Below are 20,884 nucleotides of genomic sequence, written 5' to 3'. Positions count from 1 at the left end.
CAAAAGGACAAGTATTGTATGATTCTATTTCCCTAGAGTAGGGAAGTTCATAAAGATATAGACATTGCCAGCAGCTTGGGGCAGTGTGGAAAGGGAAGTTGTTGTTTAAATGAATAGTTATTGTTTGAGATGATGAAAATTTCCAGAAATGGATAGTGCTGATGGATGCAGAGCACTGTGTATTAATGCTAATAAGTTGTACATTTAAAATGGCTAAAATGGTAAATATACATATATCTCCTACAATAAAAAGAAAAACCCTTAAAAAAAATAAACCACATATATAGCAGAAGCTGGCATTTAGTAACAGTTTACAATGTGGACGCGCTGTGCAAAGTGCTTTCACTTCCTTAAGAACCCTGGGAGAGAGGTGCTGTTAGCACCTTTATGTTACAGATGGGAAGACTGAGGCACACATGAAAAATGACAGTTGGGATTGTCACATAGAAACTCTTCAGATGCCCCTATTTGAACAGTGTGAAAAAATGACCTGGACTTTTAAGCACTATAAGAGATGTCAAAACATCACTGGAAACAGGCGTAGTTCTGAGTTTTTGGGAACAGTTCTAGAAATTGGCATGATCGATAGAGCACTTCCCACCTGCATTTGCCTTCCTCCTTCTCTTTGTTGTTACTCTATCATAATGGGGTGAACTACCTGCATCTTTCAGGGTACACAAACTGCTTCTTCGTTCCTGTTCTCCGTAGGTCAATCTTGGGGACCAAGTCAACCGAGCTAATTTCTCATCTGTCACCGAGTTCTTGCTGCTGGGGTTCTCCAACCTCGGAGAAATCCAGCTTATCCTCGTTGCTGTGTTTCTGTGTATCTGATCATTCTCAGTGGGAACCTCACCATCGTCACTGTCATACGCCTGGATCGCAGCCTCCACGTACCTATGTACTTCTTCCTGGGGATCCTTTCCATCTCTGAGACATGCTACACTCTTGTCATCCTGCCCAAGATGCTCATAAATCTGTTGTCTCTGCTCAGAACAATCTCCTTTGTCAACTGTGCAACTCAGATGTTTTTCTTCCTTGGTTTTGCTGTCACTAATTGCATGCTGCTTGGGGTCATGGGGTATGACCGCTATGCAGCCATCTGCCATCCACTTCGGTACCCTATCCTCATGAGCTGGCAGGTGTGTGGGCAATTGGCAGCCACTTGCGCTGTGATCGGCTTTTTGTTCTCACTGATAGGCTCCCTTTTAGTCTTTGAGCTCCCTTTCTGTGGCCCCAATAAGATCAATCACTATTTCTGTGACATCTTGCCAGTTATCCAGCTTCGTGTACAGAAACCTACGTCAATGAGCTGGTCCTCTTCACTGGTGGAGTCCTAGCACTCATGATCCCCCTGACTTTCATCTGCATCTCTTATGGTTTCATTGCCCACACCATCTTGAAGATCCCATCCGCTGAAGGCAAGAAGAAAGCCTTCTCCACCTGTGCCTCCCACCTTACTGTGGTCATTGTCCACTATGGCTGTGCCTCCTCTGTCTACCTGCGGCCCTCATCCAAGTATTCATCCAACAAAGACAGGCTTGTGACAGTGACCTACACAGTGTGACTCCACTGTTGAACCCCATGGTATATAGCCTCAGGAACAAAGCTATCCAGATGGCCATTTGGAAAGTGATCGGCAGAAGAGGATGTTATCCTAAAGCTCTGTGATGACATGATTTGTGTCCATGCAACCACCTGAGGACACGGCCATGATTATAAAGCTGATGGTACTGTCGTCCTGCGTTTACATAGCACAGTATAGCCTCACAGTGCAAGCTTCCCCAGCGTAGTATTTTGATAGGCATTGTGAAGTGCAGCTGTAAACTTGGGTTGATTGCTAATCAGATACAAGTCTCAAATACTTTTATTTTTTTAGTTTTATTTATTTATTTTGGGAGACAGAGTGCAAGGGGGGGGGCAAAAAGAGAAGGAGAGAGAAAACCCCAAACTACATGGGGTTGGATCCCATGAACTGTGCAATCACTCATGAACCTGAGCCGGAACCAAGAGTTGGACACTCAACTGACTGAGGCACCCAGGCACCCCTCAAATATCCCTAAAGTTGCACAAGTATTTTGATTTTTCATAATAATTAATTGAGACTTATTTTATTCTATTCCAGGAAAGATAGATGACTTGGGTTAGAAGGTTCAACCATCACAGCTTTTCAATGATTTAGGAGAACCTCAGTAGGACCCTTCCAAAAAATCATGGGTAAAATAGAATACACGTAACTGAAAACTATTAATACAGTTATGAGCTACCCGTGTTGGAAAGGATCCAAGGCTGTCGCTCCCACTGCCCTGTCATTACAGAGTCCCCCCTGCAGTTCCCTGGCCCCTGACTGACCGATAAACAGAGGCTGGACACTGTTCAGCATCCCTATGTATTATCAAGTCCTTCCTTTGCGTGTCTCCCTCCGTTCAGTCCAAGTTGTCATCTCTGGAGATGCATATCTTGTATCAAATCTCTCACATACACAGCAGCAACTCAAATATTTGGAGAGCATAGCACATACTTCCCTTGCAGCACCTTAAACTCAGCTGCTGACTCCTTTGACCTTCACAGAAAATCGCAGTTCACAGGCTCCCCCATCCCAAGCCATTGTTCTGTGCATTATTCTCAAGATATTTTCCATTTTGTTAATAGTATTCTTCAAATGGGTCACCAGGAAATGGGTGCAACATTCCAGGTTGGACAGAATAGTCATCTAACTTGTTCTGGAAGTCAATTTTATACTAACACAGAGTAGATTCTCCCCACCCCACCCCACCCCCCATTTCCTGGTAACTTCTCTCATACGTGTGCTCTTTCTGGACTCCTACCTCCTTTAGATTAACGGGTTTTATGTTGTGTTTTCCACAGTCCTATCTTTGTGAAGCCTATTTTGGTTAGTTTGGTTTAGTTGTGTTATTCTTTAAGGCAATCTCATGTTTGATATTTTCCCCCTTAAATCTCTGCCATTGACTTTAGGCCAGAATATCCGGCTCTTTTCATACTTTATAACATCAAGCCTAGTGGTTATCTCTCCTATAACTCCACTCCGTTCCTTCTTCTACATTTGAAGGTTAAGCAGTATATGTACATGTAGAAACACAGTTCACAGGGGCTGCATGGATTCCGATACTGGTTTATGCCCAATGTGTCCACTGCTGGGTACAAATGCCAGCCAAGGGTCTGGCCTGCTGGTTCACATGCTCCACATCCCCCCTGGTCACCATGGGAATCACAGAACACAGGCTCTTCCCCGGCGTCTGTGAGTTCTGAAGAGGAGCCCCGCTTCTCTTTCTTAGAGCCCAGTCTCAGAAAGAACGCCAGGGTGGGGGTCCGGCCGACAAGATGACTTGTGACCCGGCACAGGCTCCTTCTGCAGCAACAGGGCTTGGGCGATCTTCTGAAAGCCAGACGGAGGAAGCAGAAGCCTGCGGCAGTCTGGACATGACTTTCTGAAGTGGGATCAGGAACTCTTTTGAGGTTCTTGAAAAGTCCCCTCTACGATCACAGAGACTGGTGGCCACAGTTTCGTTCCCTGTTCGGCCTCTCACGTCCCCACCGCATCCCTCCTATGAGTCACTGTTGCGGCAGCAATGTCCCATGAGCTTATGCTATTTATACACTGATCTTAGGGCTCATGGCTACGCTTCATGTCAGGACTTCCCTGTCTTCTTCCTTTTAACAAAACTCCACTAGGATATTTTTAATATCGCATAGATTTTTTTTTTAGGTTAAGAGAGCAGAAAAGGTGCAGAGGGTAGTGTTTCCAGATCCAGAGATATGAAGACAGTCTCTTCCCTACAAGACACTCTGTGCTCCTCAGACTATTTTTCCTCACTCTACAGTCAGAACTTCAGCAACCTCACCGGATTATTCCCCTCAGTGCTTCATTAGAGACACTTATCCCTTTGAAATGCTAGTTTATATAATAAAAGAGGAGAGGAATAGCTTAAACAGCCTGCCATTTAACTAACTTCTCCATCATTACCTTTGCAGTCAAATGTTGCCGGAGAAAATTGTGTAATAAATCAGATTATTATAATAAACTGATAATCAACATCTTTATATGATGCCCCAACCTGCTTGGTAAAATTTTCACATTTTTTTAATGAACAAAAAAATATCAGCCCATTCTCTGCAGAAGCTGTGGTACCTGTGCTCACTTCTAATTAAAACATCAATCCACTGCTCCCCTCCGCAGCCCTCTCTCAGTCCTGCCAAACGGAGTCCTGCCCCAGGACATTGCACCATACTTTAGAAAAAACACCAGGTAGCAGACTGAACCTCCCTGTTCCTCTTGTCACCGACTTTACACACACACTTGCCCCACAATTATTCCAGTATCTTTTTTCATTCCTGTTAAGCACAAGGCGCCCCCTTCAGTGTTTTCAAATATATTTCCTTTTCATATTCCCTGTGTTCTCTTCATTCCCTATTTGGTGCTCCCTGAGTCCCTCTCTGTGTAGTCAGAGCTTCCCCAACCCCCTCATCTTGGACAAAATGGATTGAGAAACTGACATTATGTGAATAGACACAAAATAACGGCGTGCCTAAGGTTTTTCAGGTTGGATGTTTTCAGTATAGTTCTGCCAAGGCACACACACCCACCAAAACACAGATGTAAAGAGAACTGGAGGAGATTGAAGGAAATCAAACGCTGATCCCAGAAAAGACCTGGTCATTTCCCCTTAATTTGTGAAGTTTCAGGCAGGAGAAACAGCCTTAGAAAAGATCTTGGAAAAATGAGGGAAGGAATCAACTGACTGATATCAATGCAATAAATTAACAAACCAGCTTTCAGACTCCATCCATGATTTGCTCTTTTATTTTAAGTTCATATATTTATTTTGAGAGAGAGAGAGAGAGAGAGAGAGCGAGCGAGCGAGCAGGGGAGGGACAGAGAGAGAGGGAGAATCCCAAGCAGGCTCCACACTGTCAGCACAGAGCCTGACCTGGGGTTCAATCCCATGAACTGCGAGATCACTGAGCTGAAATCAAGAGTCAGATGCCTAACCAACTGAACCACCCAGGTGCCTCCATGATGTATTCTTTCTTAACCTATTTACTAAGCACCTGCTATGTGAGGAAAGATACAGTGGTGATAGAAACAGCATTCTTGCTTTCAAAATATTAAATCCACACTTATGCCCCCAAACTCCTCACACAGACAATGTTAGCTCTCCTTCCTACACATTTTTAAATTAAAATATCATATGTACAAATACCAACATCCTCATGTCACATATATATGATGTTGAGTAACTTAATGAATTTCAACAAGGGAAATAACTCTTGCTCCTACCAAGATGAGTTAATAGAAATTGGACATGGACCCCAACTTAAAAACTAAATACTGGAAAAAGCATACAAAACAGCAGTTTTCAGACATTGGACAATAGGCAGTGTAACATCCATTGAGAAAAGACATGAAAGCAGTGTCCAGAGTGTGTAACACAGAATCTGGAGCCCAAGAACAGACCCCCCCCAACCCTCATTTAATTGTTAAAAATGCTGGATGCGAGGATGGAGGGTATGAAGGAGGCCAGAGGAGCAAAGCACAATCTCTGACCAACCTCCACTGGGAGCTCTTGTTATTCCAACATCTAGGTTTGGGGATTCTGCAGTTGGAGCTAAATAATTTCATGAACACTCACAACAGACATTACTCCGTGATCCTGGCAAAATGAGACAAAAATATACTTTGAAATCTTAATTACTAAAAGTTAAAGTTTCATTACTAAAACTTTCAGCGGAGAGAGACTGCAGAGGGCCCATTGGGGCCTTGGCGTTCAGGAGGCCTGGGCAAGGATGGTGGGCCTGTCCCCCAGACACTGTGGACAGGGATGGGCACAGAGGGCTCTCCTTGTGCGCGCAGAGATCCCAGCAAGCCTGTGGCACAGAGCTGACATGCGCACCTGGGAGAAAAAGTCGGGAAAGATGCCGGGCGCTCTAAGCCAGGTACCCTGGAGCTTCCTCGGGGTGCCAGCCCTGGGCAGGTGCAGGCACCTGGCATGCACACCATGGGGGAGCCCATCAGCAGGGATGAAGGCAGCCCTCTGCACCCTAAGACACTTGAAAGATGGTGTGAGGCCATCGAACTGATTTTAAAAGAAAGTACAGTAAGAGAGGGCACATAGTACCAACTGCCATGCGGACATTCACCCTGGCAAAGAGGCCATCACTAGACTAACACTGGATGAAAACCACAAAAAGATCCTTGAATGTGAAGCCCAGTCTCACCAAGTAGGAGAGGAGAGGGGCAAATACAGGGAGAAAATCATCGAGAAGATGCAAGAATGAAGTGACTTTAAATAAAAAATATTAAGATGAGAAAAATAAATAAAGGGAACACCATCACAGCAAAAAAAGGATACAGTCACACTTAAGATAATCCAACAAAATCTAGCAGCAAAATTCACAGAATCTGGAATCTCTGACATCCTGTTAAAAGGTAAAGGGCAATTCGAGATGCAGGAGAAATAAAATCCATTAGCAGGGGAAAAAATTGTCCAGTAGACACAGATCCAGAAACATCAGAGATAAGAGAACTTGTAGGAAAGGACTTTGAAATGGTCACTATAAATGTATTCTATATGATCGAGAATGTGGAGGAAAATAGGAGCATGATGAGGACCTGCATAGACCATGTAAGAAAGACCATGTGTAACTTACAATGATGAAAATACGTACCATCTAGAGTGAAAACCACAGTAAGTAGCATGAACTGGATACAGTTTGGAAGAAAACTCGGCCAACTTGACCACAGACCAATAGGAACTGTCCCTAACACAGCACACGCAGAAATAAAACTGAGGACAAGAACCCAGGGACTCAGTGATGTGTGGGAAACTCTCAGGCCATCAAACACGGATGCCGCTGGGGTCCCAGGAGGAGAGGGAAGGGCGTCAGAATATTATTGATAAAGTAAATGTTGGGGCTTTTCTAAATCGGGTAACACTATAAACTCATAGACCAAGCACAACACATTTCAAACAGAATAAAAAGGAAAATCACACCCAAGTATATAATAATCCAGTTGTTGAAAATTAATGATAATTTTTTTTTAAATCTGAAAAATAATGAAGAAAAAAAGGACATTACCCACAGAGCAACACAGTTAAGAATAACAGATGACTTACCAGAAATTCCAGAAATTAGACCATAATTGTACATGTGGAAAGTCTGTCTGCTCAGACTCTTCACCCAGGGGAAAGATTTTCAGAAATGAAGGTGAAGAAAGTCTTGTTCAGACTGTCGAAGTTGTGAAAATTTATCATTAGCATACCTGCACCATAAATAAATATTAATGATATAGCTTCAGGTGTAAAAAAAAAATGCTTCCAGATAAAAGTTTGGATCCTCACAAGGTTCAGATAGGAAAATAAAATGCTAAATATATGGGTAAAATTTATTTTCCTTTACTTTTTAGTCTCCTTGAAAGATAGTTGCTTAAAGCAAAAAAAAGATATCAGTGAATTGTAGGCTTTAGAATAAGAGAAGTAAAATATATGGAGATGTAGTTCAAAGAACGGATTGTGAGGCTTTTCAGTATACATGAAATTACATAATATTATTTGAATAATGACAGGGGTTAGTTAGAGATATAGACTGTGTGCCTAGGGCTGCACTACCAATGAGACAGCTTCTAACTACATGTGGATATTGAATTTTTAATTCATTAAGATTCAGTACAATTAAAAATTGGGTTTTCCCAGGCACCTGGGTGGCTCAGTCAGTTAAGCGTCCGGCTTTGGCTCAGGTCATGATCTCACATTCATGGGTTCAAGCCCCACGTCGGGCTCTGTGCTGACAGCTCAGAGCCTGGAGCTTGTCTTCAGATTCTGTGTCTCCCTCTCTCTCTCATCATCCCCTGCTTGCGCTGTCTCTCTCTGTCTCTCAAAACAAAACAAAACAAAACAAAACAAAACAAAAAACAGAAAGAGCCTACATGCCTGTCTGCAGGTACCTAGAAAAGTACACTGTGTTAGGCCAGTGCAGGGGACTGGCAGTCAGCCGTTCCATGGAACCCATACGTGCAACAACATGAAAGGACCTTCAGGGCATCTGTGGGCTTGTAGCTGGGTGGGGTCAGCAGTCAGATGCATGGCTGTCCTCATTCCCCTTGCGGAAATGCCATGATGCCCTGAGAGGTTTTCGTTGGTGGGTAGGGCTGGTAACAGTCTGGCTGGACCTGGAGGGGAATCCCTCTAAATGAATAAGTCAGACAAAGAGAGACAAATACCATATGATTTCACTGGTACATGGAACTTAAGAGACAAAACAAGTGAACAGAGATCAAGAAGCAAAAATGCTCTTAAATATAGAGAACAAACTGGTGGCTGCCAGAGAGAAGATGCGTGGGGACTTGGGGGACATAGATAAAGGGGATTAAGGGTCCACCTATCAGGGGAGCCTGAGCGGCTCAGTTGGTTAAGCATGCATCTCATGATTTCAGCTCAGGTCCTGTGTCAAGCTCTGTACGGAGCATGAAGCCTGGGTGGGATTCTCTCCCTCCCCCTCTCTCTCTGCCCCTCCCCTTCTCTCTCTCTCTCTCTCTCTCTGATAAATAAACTTTAAGAAAAAAATAAACATAAAAAGGTGAAATTTACTGAATGAAATTATACTTTACAAAGCTGATTTTTAAAAAGCTAACTGTATAGTAAGAAGTGAAAAGTAATTGTTACTAAAATCTGCAGTAAGGAAACATACAAAAGTTTTTTGTTTTTAATGTTTAACATTTTGAAAACACACGATATGCCTCCTAAACTTTTACGGAGGTTTTCACAAAGCTTGGGCTACTCATTGGCTTTGACTTTTGAATCAACAAATGAATCAAGATGAGGTGGTGACTTTATTTGAGTGAACATGTCAGTGTCTCTGTGGAAAAATGGGGGGGTTAAGAGGGAGGGAGGATGGGAGGGAGGATGGGAAGGAGGAGGGCAAGCACATCTATGAGTCTGTAAGAGGAAAGACAGAACAGAGAGAAGGGAAGAAGGAAAAGAAGTGAAAATAACCACGTGGAAGAGATGCAATCAAAATGTATTCACAATTCCCATTTTCATATTCAGAGTTTTTATTCAATGTCTTTATTCAGTGATCCCTTCCACAATATGTAGTAAGCACCTACTATGTGACAGACACAGCAGAATGTACACATGATATATTAGTAAAGTGGACACACAAAAATCTGTCCTCTTCCGGAGTTTGTACCTTAGTGAGAGAGAAAAATCTGCCCTCATTTCAAAAAATTTTGGGGAAATGTTTGAAACTTGTCTGCTGAGCTACAGGTAGAGGCTACCACTTGGGTATATGGTTCTTTAGCCACATTTGTGTATACACACACACACACACACACACACACATACACACACGGGAGAGCAGTGTTAAAGTATTGGATATCAACAGATAAGCAAAGGCCAGAGTGTGAGGTGTGGGATGTGGAACCATCATCTGACTCAGGCCTGAAGGAATTCTATAAGAGTTTAATCACTCAAAGCCACATCCTCCCTGAAACTACTTCCTTTGCAAAGTATGGTCTTCTTGAGGGCTGCCTTCACTTCCCGGTTCCTCAGACAGTAGATGATGGGGTTGAGGAGTGGGACAATGACTGTGTAGAGCACAGATACCACCTTGTTGGAATTGTAGGTGTACATGAGCTTGGGGCGGGCATAGGTGAAAAGGGTCGTGGAATAGAAGAGAATTACAACGGTCAAGTGAGAGGCACAGGTGGAAAACGCCTTTTGGCGGCCCTGCGAAGAAGGGATCCTAAGGATAGTGCCAAGAATGGTGGCATAAGATGCCACCACAACACAAAGGGGGACGGCAATGACCATGAGGGCCAAAAAGAAGTCTACTAGCTCAGCCTGTGAGGAGTCTTCACAGGAGACATTGAGGAGTGGAGAAATGTCACAAAAGTAGTGATTGATGTGAGGTTTGCCACAGTAGTGGAGTCGGGCTATGAAAACCATCTTAATCATGGCTGTTGTGAGTCCACAGAGCCAACATCCCCCAGCCAATGTGCCACAGAGCTGGTTGGTCATGATAACTGGGTAGCGTAGTGGATTACAAATGGCTACATGGCGGTCAAAGGCCATAACAGCAAGGAGGATGTACTCTGTGCAGACAAAGGTCACAAAGAAGTAAAGTTGAGTCATGCAGCCATTGAAGGAAATGGTTTTGTCATGGCTGAGGAAGTCCGACAGCATCTTGGGGCTGATGACGGTGACATACCACATCTCCAGGAAGGAGAGGTTGCTCAGAAAGAAGTACATGGGCTTGTGCAGTTGTCCATCACTGCGAATGGCCAGGATGATGAGAGCATTCTCCAGAAGAGTCAGCAGGTAAGTGGCCAGGAACACAAAGAAGAGGAATAGCTGGAAGGCTGGCCGTGTTGGAAATCCCAGAAGAATGAAATGTATGGTTGCTGTGTGGTTATCTACCTCCAGAACTTTGGTGATCATAACTGGCTGTGGGCACAGACAGAATTGGATTTTTCCAGATCCTGAGCACCAGCCTACCACCACTCATAGAACCCGCCACCAGCAAACTCATCACAAGAGACGTTCTCCTGCCTTTATACCATGACTTCCTCCTAAATTATGATCAGAACAAAAACTTTTGAGCAAAAATGAATTTTAGGGAGCTGATATTTTAATTTTTTTTCAACTAGGGCCAAGAGAGAGAGCTCATCCAAGTTCACACAGAAGTGAAATTGGAGAGTTCTGACTCCAAGTTAATTCTGTGCTTTTCCAATATATCTCTGTTGGGCATAGTAGGATGGACTTCCTATCACCTCTTCACCATAAGCAAGAAATCCCATCTGCGATGTATGGAAAGGAGGCTGGAGATTCCGTATTCACCCCCCCCATGCATAATTGGTGTGACTCTGGAAAAATCTTATGTCTCCACTTATCAATACAAAAAGAATTCTTCTGTTTGTTTGTTTGTTTTTCCCTCTTTAGACATCTAATGAGCTTTAGATTTTAAATTAAAATTCCTATGGACATTTGCTATGACCTTTCCAAGGTACACTGCTAAATTCTCCCAGAACTCTGCCAAAAAAAATCAACACAGATCTACATAGTGGAAACAAAGGCCATTCTTTTATTATTATTATTATTATTATTATTATTATTATTATTATTGGTGGTGGTAGTAGTAATATTAGTATTTTAGAGAGAAAGAGAAAGCACGTGCACAGGGGGTGAAGGAAGACACAGAGAGAATCCCAAGCAGGCTCCACACTCAGTACAGAGCCGAACATGAGGCTTGATCACATGACCCTGGGATCTAAGCAGAAATCTAGAGTCAGTTGCTCAACCCACTGAGGCACCCAGGCGCCCCTAAACAACAGTTATTGCTAATGAGAAAGGAGGGGGCTGTAGGGTCTTTCCAGGGGTATTAGATTAAAGGAGGCACAAGTTGTAGAAAAGATCAGAAAAAATCGAGACCCCGGATGCCTTCTGCCTTCCTGCCCAGGCCACGGTCTCCTTCCAGCCGGAGGAGAAGCATCTGAGCCTCCCATGCCGAGTGCCTTGCCCTTCCCAGACTTTCTCTGTGACCTACAGCTCGATTCCTCCCTTTTGCTTTCTCCAGAGCCCTTCTCTCTTATTCTCTTTTTCTCAGCAGCCTTGCCCATGCGCAGGACATATGGGTGCGGCTGAGGGAGGTTGTCTGCTCTTCCTGAGGAAATGGTCCTAGGGTGACAGTGAAAAATGGCCGCCCACCCCATCCACTTCCCTCTTGTGGCTCACACCTCGCTTTAGGACCCCAAAGAAAGGCAGAGCATCCACCTCTTAGACATCTAGATTAGAGAGCACAGACACAGATAAACAAAAAAGCAAACAATAGCTAATAGTGCCAATTCAACGGACAATGTTGGTTTTGTTGTCGGAACTGAGCCTTTAGTCCACACACATACACACTCAATACAAGGTCCCTGCTGGCCGTGACCTAGGATTCACGAGGAGGCAGTGTGGGGTCGGTGGAGCTTGCAAAAAAAGGCAGGGTTTGGGAAACCCAAGCTCCCTCAGCTGCTTTCTTCTGAGTCCGAAAGTCCAAACAACCTGAAACCCACTAATAAACAGCTTAGCCCCTCCCCCCACCTCCAGCTGGGCTTTTCCTCAGCACCTCTCTCCTTGCAAAGGGACACATGAAGTCAAGATGTCCGCAGCTTCTGGGGGAAAGCATTTCCATTTGGGAGGCACGTCCTTCACAGTAACAGGACACCAGGCTCCAGAGCTGTGACCTTGGGCTTATCCCCTTGTGCAATTTGACATTCCAGAAATATGTGGGGAAGGAATCACACCTAGAAGTCCTTTCTTCTTGGAACATGCCCCTCTTCTCCCCAGTGGCCCCCCACCTTCACCCCAGCACTGCGACAATGCAATATATTGTCAGGATTTCAGCAACAGACACTGTCCTTCTCAGAGGACATGTCTCAGACCTGAAGCTGGAAATTGAAGCAGCCCATGGAATTTAACACTAAGAATTAGGAGGGCGCCTGGGTGGTGCAGTTGGTTAAGTGTCCAACTTTGGTTCAGGTCATGATCTCACAGTTTGTGGGTTCGAGCCCCGCTTTAGTCTCTGCACTGACCGATAGGAGCATGGAGCCTGCTTCTGATTCTGTCTCCCTCTCTCTCTGACCCTCCCCCATTCACACTCTGTCTCTATCTCTCAAATATAAATAAACATCAAAAATTATTTTTTTTTAATTCTAAGAATTAGGAAACACAGTGGGGGATGTTCTTACAGCAGCTGTGAGTTCTTTCTTGTGCTTCCTGCAGGAATGTAAGAGCTCAGAGTCAGTATTTTCCAGTAAATGAGCACAGGATAAAGATAGGAAAAAATAAAGGGAAAAGAAGGAAGTATACAGAACATTTCGAAAACATCTGAGCAGTTTTATCAATTATGTGTGAAAGTAGCTTTGTCTTTGAAAACACAGTCAAAGGCAGTCAAATAAAAGAGGAAAAAAATTGGAAGTATAGTATGATCACATTTGAGCTTCAAAATTCTCCATATATATAATGTGTATATATGCACATATTACATATTACATAATATATATAATATGTATATTAGAGATCAATTATTGTATTTTGATAAACACAAGGAGATAGTATGCTTTGCTGAAAGCTCAGTGCAGCGTAAATGTAGGAAAGGATCTACGTCTCACTCAAATCCCCAGGGTTAGGTCACCTTAGTCCCCTCTAGGCTTCCAGATTTGTTTATCGAGTCCATCTGACAGGCAGAGGAGGAAGAGAGCAAGGTTCAGACGCTAACAGCCTTTGCTCCAGCAGAAGTTTCTGCAGTAGGTGGATCTCTGAGGGGGATGTTCAAATCTATGGCAGTGTTCTTTTTTTTCAAATTGTTTAACGTTTATTTATTTCTGGGAGACAGAGAGGCAGAGTGGGGAGGGGCAGAGAGAGCAGGAGACAACAGAATCTGAAGCAGGCTCTAGGTTCTGAACCATCAGCACAGAGCTCGATTCGGGGTTTGAACCCACAAAACAGGGGATCATGACCTGAGCTGAAGTCGGACGCTCAACTGACAGAGCCACTCTGTGGCAGTGTTTTCACGGCCAGATGATGCCTCACATTTGCATATCACTTTATAATATCTGAAGGCACATTATTTCATGGGATGCCCACCACGAGGGAATTAGCCAGGACAAATGCATGGTGTCCACTTGACCCAGAGATGAATCTTACCTTCTTCCTTTTACGGTGCTATGCATGAAGAGAAGTGAAATTTTCTAAGGAGTTACAAGTCATCAGCACTGCACCTGCCATCACCTTTGCCAGACCCTGCCCTCATTTAACATGGAAACACACATGCACACTCACATGTCTGTGGTCCCGCCTCCCCTCCCCACATACACGTATTCATTCAGGTCCTCCCATACTGTTATTCTGTTTTCTCTGCCACTTTCTCTCTTTCTGTTTCCTAAGTCACAGTAACCTGGACTTTGCATCTGTCGAGGCACAGAGGTGGGCTGACGCATTAAACTGAGGTATCTTCAGGAGAACAGATCACTGGGCAATTGTAGAGATTGAGGTCTGTTTTATCTGGAGCAGATTATTATAGTAAAATGACATGGCAACCTATATTACACAATACCCTCTGAGTCCTGGACATTTTTCATATGGCCTAATATACATAGATGATAAAGAAATATTTGTTGAGGGGCGGCTGGGTGGCTGAGTCAGTTAAGCATCTGACTTGATTTTGGCTTGGGTCACGATCTCATGGTTATGGGATCGAGCCTTACATCAGGCTCTGCACTGACAGCATGGAGCCTGTTTAAGGTTCTCTCTCTCTCTCTCTCTCTCTCTCTCTCTCTCCTTCTCTATTCCCCTCCTCTGCTAGTTCTCTTTCTGTCAAAAAGAAATATCTGTTGAACTAATCTATCTATGTCCTAAATTCACTCCCCAGCTATACCCTGTAGCCACACTTCCCATAATAAGCTCAAAGAAGACAAACGACTTTAAAATACCAATCAAATGAAAGCTCCCCAAAATCGCTGATTTAAATAAAAATGATTTTCTATCATCCTCTGGAACTATCTGAGAGTCTTTTTTTAACCCACCATTTTCTCAGTGACGTAACTTATGCCTCTTCTCCCAGCCTTGTCAGGCATGGCCACCTCTGACGGAGGAAAGAGGAGGGGTCATGTAGACCAGCAGGAGGAAGGTGCTCTTCCTAAACTCGCGGAGGCGCTGGGCAAGCCTGGGTGTGTCTCTGCTCAGCTTGAAGAAGCTTTTTGTTCTCTGCCTGTCTCCAAGCTACTGGAGGAGCAGGTACCAACGCCCTCCCAGCCACAGGGGACCTCCCCGCAAACATAGCCCTCAGGAAAGTACTTGGCCTTTCCAGGGCCCAAGGGGATACCAAGGGAAGACTAAGGGAAGAGCTGGCAAGCGAAATGGCACAAGGGAGACCTTAGGCATGAAGCACACTGCTTTCCTCCCTGCCAGATTCCAGAGCAGAGGCAGGTGAGGGAAAAGTGTGTGTGTGTGTGTGTGTGTGTGTGTGTGTGTGTGTTCTTCTCTTTCTGGAAAATGGTCTCACAAATTGTAAGATCCTCTGGGGGAAGAGAGAGCACAACCGAAGTCATTTAGCAGAAAATCAGAATGGCATTTACCCACTCTTATTCGGGGACCCAAGTATATGCGCACACACACATATACAAACCTGAAACACCCATAGACATCGGGCACACAGGCATGAGCTCTGTACATCGACACAACTCTCATGTGTCAGTAACTCAGTAGATGCAAAGATACATGTATTTCCAAGAGATGGATACACTCACATTCATTACATCATTATTGCAGGAGTCGAGATACAAAAACAGCCCAAACGCCCATTAATGGGTGAACAGATAAGAAAGATGTGGTACATACACATGATGGAATTGGAATTCAGCTTTGAGAAAGGAGGGAATCCTGCCCTTTGAGAAAACATGGATGAACCTTGAGCACATTATGCTAAGTGAGATGGGTCAGAGAGAGACAAGTACTCTATGATCTCACTTATATGTGGAATCTTAAAAAAAAAAAAGTCAAAGTCATAAAAAGCAGACAACAAAATGGTTGTTACCAAGGAATGGAGAGTGAGGAAATAGAGCTGATTGTTTTTATGGATACACACTTGGAATGGATAACAAGAAGCCATAGTTTTCAATGTACAGTACAATGAATATAGACAACAATATAGACAATAGACAACATATGTAATGTGATAAACACAGCTACAGAGACAATTATATTACCAGATACAAATGTATCAAAGTAACACATTGTACACCTTAAATTTACACAATGTTGTATGTCAAATATATTCAAGAAGAAAAAGGGAATCATGAGTTTTTATTGCTCCTTGTTAGGTCTGTGAGGCCAACCAATTCTCAAGTCTCCCCAGGTCCCATGCTCACCATCTTTAAATGGTGATGCTAACATTAACCCAGAAGTTAGTAAAAGAAAATACTGTCTTTTCTTGTAATAACCATTTACAATCATTCCTTGGTACAAAGGAAAAAGGCTGTAGTTAAAACGCTGAGCACTTAAAGCAAAAATGGAATTCGAAGTGATTGTTTCTAGTCACAGAGGAAAAGAACACAGTTAATTTAAGTATTATATTGAAGAAATAGGCAGGGACTACAGCTCTGAGCTGAGTGAGAGAAAGGGCAGAGCTCCCATATTGTAATATGTCTGACTCTGGAAAAACATTCAGGATCAATATACATTTATCTTTGGTAGGGAGAAGTAGAGTAATTTTTAAACGTGTAAGTTAAAGTTACTGCAGAAACTCATATTTTTCTTTGTATTTTACAATTATTTCTGAAAATTGTGTATTTTCCATTTCCTCTCAAGTCACAAAAATTTCAAGACAGATAATCACAATTTGCGCTTTCTATGTGGTGTTTTATGAATAAAAATCACATAATTTGTGGTTCCTTTTTAAATGCAAGAACATTCTTAGTTAATCATGATGAATAGTGCCCCTGTTTTAAAATGAACTAATTTTATTTAAAGAGTCATAATTAATTTGTGGGGTCTGGTTGGCCCAATCGGTTAAGCATCTGACTTCAGCTCAGGTCAGGATCTCACAGTTCATGATTTTGAGCCCTGCGTTGGGTTCTGTGCTGACTTCTCAGAGTCTGGAGCCTGTTTTGGATTCTGTCTGTCTGTCTGTCTGTCTCTCTCTCTCTCTCTCTCTCACTCTGTCTCTCTTTCTCCCTCTCTCAAAAAATAAACAGTAAAAAAATAAATTATAATTTACTTGAACACACGCTCCTTCTTTATTTTCCTTCTGTTCTCTCTCTCGGGTGAAAAGTTGGTTCTACTGAGTACATGTTCATAACCTAAAAAATAAATAAATGAAACAAAATAAACTGTGACAAAATACGAGAATACAAGACTGACTTGTAGTAGCTATCTGAATTGCAAGTTGGTGTCTGGGAAACACTCAGCCTCTCTCTGGCTAACCTATGAATCACAACTTTAAAGAGATAATGAATCTTATGCTTCACAGGATGGTAAAATATGAGCTTCAGCAGGAGGGAGTGGGTCATGATCTTTCCCTGGCAACTTAGAAAAATAGATTCCACTTGACAAATTTAGGAAACGCTAAAACTGAAAATCATTTGAAAATTCTAAAAAAATGCAAGGCAAAAATTAGATAAATATATTATGTTGGATTTAGTAGGTTGAAAATAAAAAGAAAGCACAAATTACAGGAACTCCAACAAATGGGAATTAATTTTTATCATTTAATAAAAAAATAAATATGGAGGTCGGTATTTGCTCATGTTGGTTCAACTTCTGAAGCATGCTATCGAAGACCCAGGATTTTCATTTATTTCTGTGTCTCCAGCCTCTATGCTGAACTTTCTTGCTCATGTCTGTTAGCTCATGGATGGCTGCTGGGGTTCCAGGCATCAAACCCATGTTCAACAGAAGGAAAGAGGAGACACCAGTGCCAGCCACATCTTTCTCTGAAAAGGAAATCCTCTCCAGCAGAATTCTACTTACATTTATTGAACAAAAATGAGATATATGCCCACTCCCAGCCAGAAACAAGAAAAGCTGATAAATCAAACATGTCACAAAGAGATGCAGATTCAATGCCTGGCTTGGGCATATCTTCAGCTTGAAAAAAATAGGCTGTCATAGCAAAGAAAAATGAGCTGTCTACACCAATGGACATGTTGCAGGGATCTCTGACACTAGAGGAAAAGGATTAGGAGGCCTAACACTCGCCACCAAGAAGGAGTGGGATACGAGAGCTGGACTGGTGACATTTGAATCAGTGACATTCTCTAGCTCCTCCTTCCTTACTATGTAGGCAATTACCCAGAGGGTTGGTATCAAGTGCAAAATCAAGACCAAAATCTTAGGAGGATATTTATGTTCTAAGTTAATATCCACAAAAAGAGTTGATACATTCTGATCATTTAAAAAATTTTTTCCATAATATTTTATTGTCAAATTGTTTTCCATACAACACCCAGTGCTCTTCCCCTTAAGTGCCCTCCACTATCACCACCACCTCTTTTCCCCCCTCCCCCTTCCCCTTCAACCCTCAGTAATGCTTATTTTTTATTTCTTTTGAGAGAGAGAGAGAAAGTGAGAGAGAGAGAGAGCGAGAACAAGAGAGAGATGAATCCCAAGCATGCTTTGTGCTGTCAGTGCAGAACCCAACATAGGGCTTGAACTCACAAACCATGAGATCATGACATGACCTAAAAAATCAAAAGTCAGTTGGTTAGCCAACTGAGCCACCAAGAGGCCCCCCATTCTGATCATTTAAACTTTTTATTTTATTTTATTTTATTTTTTATTTTTAATAATAGTTTACTGTCAAATTGGTTTCCATATAAAACCCAGTGCTTCTCCCAAGTGCCTCCCCTCCATAACCATCACCCCCTTCACCCTCCCCCTCCCCCTTCAGCCCTCAGTTCATTTTCAGTATTCAATAGTTCTCTCATGATTTGCATCCCTCTCTCTCCCCAACTCTCTTTCCTTCTTCCCCTCCCTATGGTCCTCTGTTAGGTTTCTCCTGTTCGAACTATGAGTAAATTTGCAGTATTTTATCTCAACTCATATCTATATACTAGGTATCACAATTTTTTCTTTTAATATTTATTTATTTATTTATTTTTGAGACAGAGTAAGACAGACTGTGTGCAGGGGAGGGGCAGACACACACACACACACACACACACACACACACACACACACACACACACAGAAGCTGAAACAGACTCCAGGCTCTGAGCTGTCAGTGCAGAACCCAATGCGGGGCTCGAACCCATGAACCGTGAGATCATGGCCCGAGCCAAAGTCGGATACTTAACCAACTGAGCCACCCAGGTGCCTTCATTCTGATCATTTTTAAAAGGAGCATGAACATCACTTAGTCAACCCAATGGATTGAATCATTGGAAATGTTAAACTTTCTAGTTAACTTATCACCTTCTCCACGTGATTATAAACAGTGTTCAGAGCCTAGCTTCCACACATGTTCTAGGGAACCTGGTCAGTTCTCCAGTCTCAGTCGGAGTAAGAGTGAGTTTGAGGCGTGGTGAACAGAACAGGCACGTTTGTTAGAAGCACAAAGTCATACTATTTATGGCAAAAATGATGATAAAGATGGGACTTAGCATTTACTGATGACTTAACTGTGATTGGGTTATTATATGCCAGAAGATCAGAAGGTCTTAGGAAACACCAAATAATCAAACTCACACCCCACCAAAGGCCATGCTTGGCATCAGTTTCCCCTGGAGAAATGTAGGACAGAGACACAACATCCCAGCTCTGCGACATCTGGGATTTCTCCTCTGTGGAAAGAGTGTGGAAAGCAGACAAGGGTCTGGTGTCTGGGATTCAACATCCTAGGGCAGGAGTGATGACATGAGAGTCACATGCCAGGGCACAGGGTCCACCTTGACTTGGAACCTTCAAGTCCCCAAAGAGCCATCCTCTCTTCTAGCAGTTCCGTGGTGTCCTTGACTTCCTAGGCTCCCAGCAGAAGGCACTCCAAGTTACAGGAGTAGCCTGAAGCTGTGACTTATCCCCCTCCCCCTCCATACATATAATACTTGCATTATTCTTCCAGCCCAGAGGATTTCACTCATCAGGAGTCGTTTGTACCACAAGCAGATTTGCTTAATAACATTTATCAGGCTTCCAAGAGCCAGAGCTGGAGAATTAATCAAAAACAAAAACTTTCACAGTGTATATTCATATGTATATCACATCATCATGTTGTACACTTTACATATATTACAGGTTTAAAAAATGTTTAATATTTATTTTTGAGAGAGAGAGAGAGAGAGAGAGAGAGAGAGAGACAGAGACAGAGAGACAGAGAGAGAGAGAGAGAGAGAGAGAGAGAGAGAGAGAGAGAGAGAGAATCCAAAACAGGCTCCAGGACCTGAGCTGTTAGCACAGAGCCAGATGCAGGGCTCAAACCCACGAACTGTGAGATCATGACCTGAGGCGTTGTTGGGTGCTCAACTGACTGAGCCCCCCAGGTGCCTCACATACCTTACAGTTTTATTTGTCTGCTTTACTTTAATAAATCTGGGGAGGAAAGAAAGTGGCTCCAAGGTAAAATTTATCTTTAAGGAGAAAATATTTTAATACTTTACTCCCATATACATTATTTATGTAATATTCACAGCAAACATATGAGGTAGGTGAAAATATTTACATTACAACAGGGACTTATTAAAGTGAAACTGGTGAAATTTCTTGGTATTAGGAGCAGAATTCTTACCATAAAATGCCATGCCTTCTGTAACTCAATGAAGGGAAAAGAGAATACACTCAGGGGAAGGTGAATGGAGTCAATCTTGGAGATGGTTCTTTAAAACACTATGTAGAAATTTTATAAAAATAAAGCAACTTATACTTTTAAAAGTGTCAAATCTCCTTGCTGTTATTGCTTTTATTTCATTTTAGATCCTGGAAAACCTAAAGTAGTTTTCGTTAACAAAAAATCATCTTTTTGTTCTTTCCCGAAGCCTAGTTCCGAATAAGCTAATGCACCAGTCACGACAGTTTGTGTTTCTGAGTATTTGTTCAACAGCACTTTCTTTTTTATTCTCCTGCATATCCTACAACTAAAGAAACATTGGACACGGTTCAAATGTGCAGAAAGTAACCTTGAGTCAGGGTGTGAAAATCTCCCTAAGCAATTCAAGCAAGCTTCCAAAAATCAAAGGAACTTGGAAGAATGTGTATAATCCAGCCTTTGAATCTGAGACATGTCACTCATTCTAGAGATTCTAGAGATATCTGCATCCCATCTCTCATTCTTTTATTTTGTCTCCAAAAACAGAGAGGGAGGCAAATCATAAAAGACTCTTAAATACAGAGAAGAA

General features: G+C 42.7%; 2 protein-coding genes and 1 pseudogene across 2 annotated transcripts in view; 1 reads left to right on the top strand and 2 right to left on the bottom strand.

Moving 5' to 3' along the window:
• Positions 1 to 1,668, top strand: part of LOC115287189 — a 2,197-nt pseudogene extending 529 nt beyond the window's left edge.
• A 7,808-nt stretch (positions 1,669 to 9,476) lies between these two features.
• LOC115286877 (olfactory receptor 6Y1) lies at positions 9,477 to 10,454 on the bottom strand. Its single transcript, XM_029933208.1, has one exon. The coding sequence runs from the start codon at positions 10,452 to 10,454 to the stop codon at positions 9,477 to 9,479; it is 978 nt and encodes a 325-aa protein (XP_029789068.1).
• A 4,283-nt stretch (positions 10,455 to 14,737) lies between these two features.
• LOC115287188 (olfactory receptor 6P1) overlaps positions 14,738 to 20,884 on the bottom strand; it is a 6,998-nt gene continuing 851 nt past the window's right edge. The window contains exon 2 of the mRNA XM_029933439.1: positions 14,738 to 14,890. Within this exon, the coding sequence (XP_029789299.1) occupies positions 14,738 to 14,890 (153 nt within the window). The remainder of the gene's footprint in view (positions 14,891 to 20,884) is intronic.

This window comes from Suricata suricatta, chromosome 3 (assembly GCF_006229205.1).
Source record: "Suricata suricatta isolate VVHF042 chromosome 3, meerkat_22Aug2017_6uvM2_HiC, whole genome shotgun sequence".
Classification (NCBI taxonomy): domain Eukaryota; kingdom Metazoa; phylum Chordata; class Mammalia; order Carnivora; family Herpestidae; genus Suricata; species Suricata suricatta.
The sequence above is the reverse complement of the archived record's forward strand: the minus strand, read 5'-3'. Positions and strand labels throughout refer to the sequence as shown.

Excerpts from the sequence above, each read along its gene's own strand:
- LOC115286877 (XM_029933208.1), bottom strand. The coding sequence starts at position 10,454 with ATGATCACCAAAGTTCTGGAGGTAGATAACCACACAGCAACCATACAT.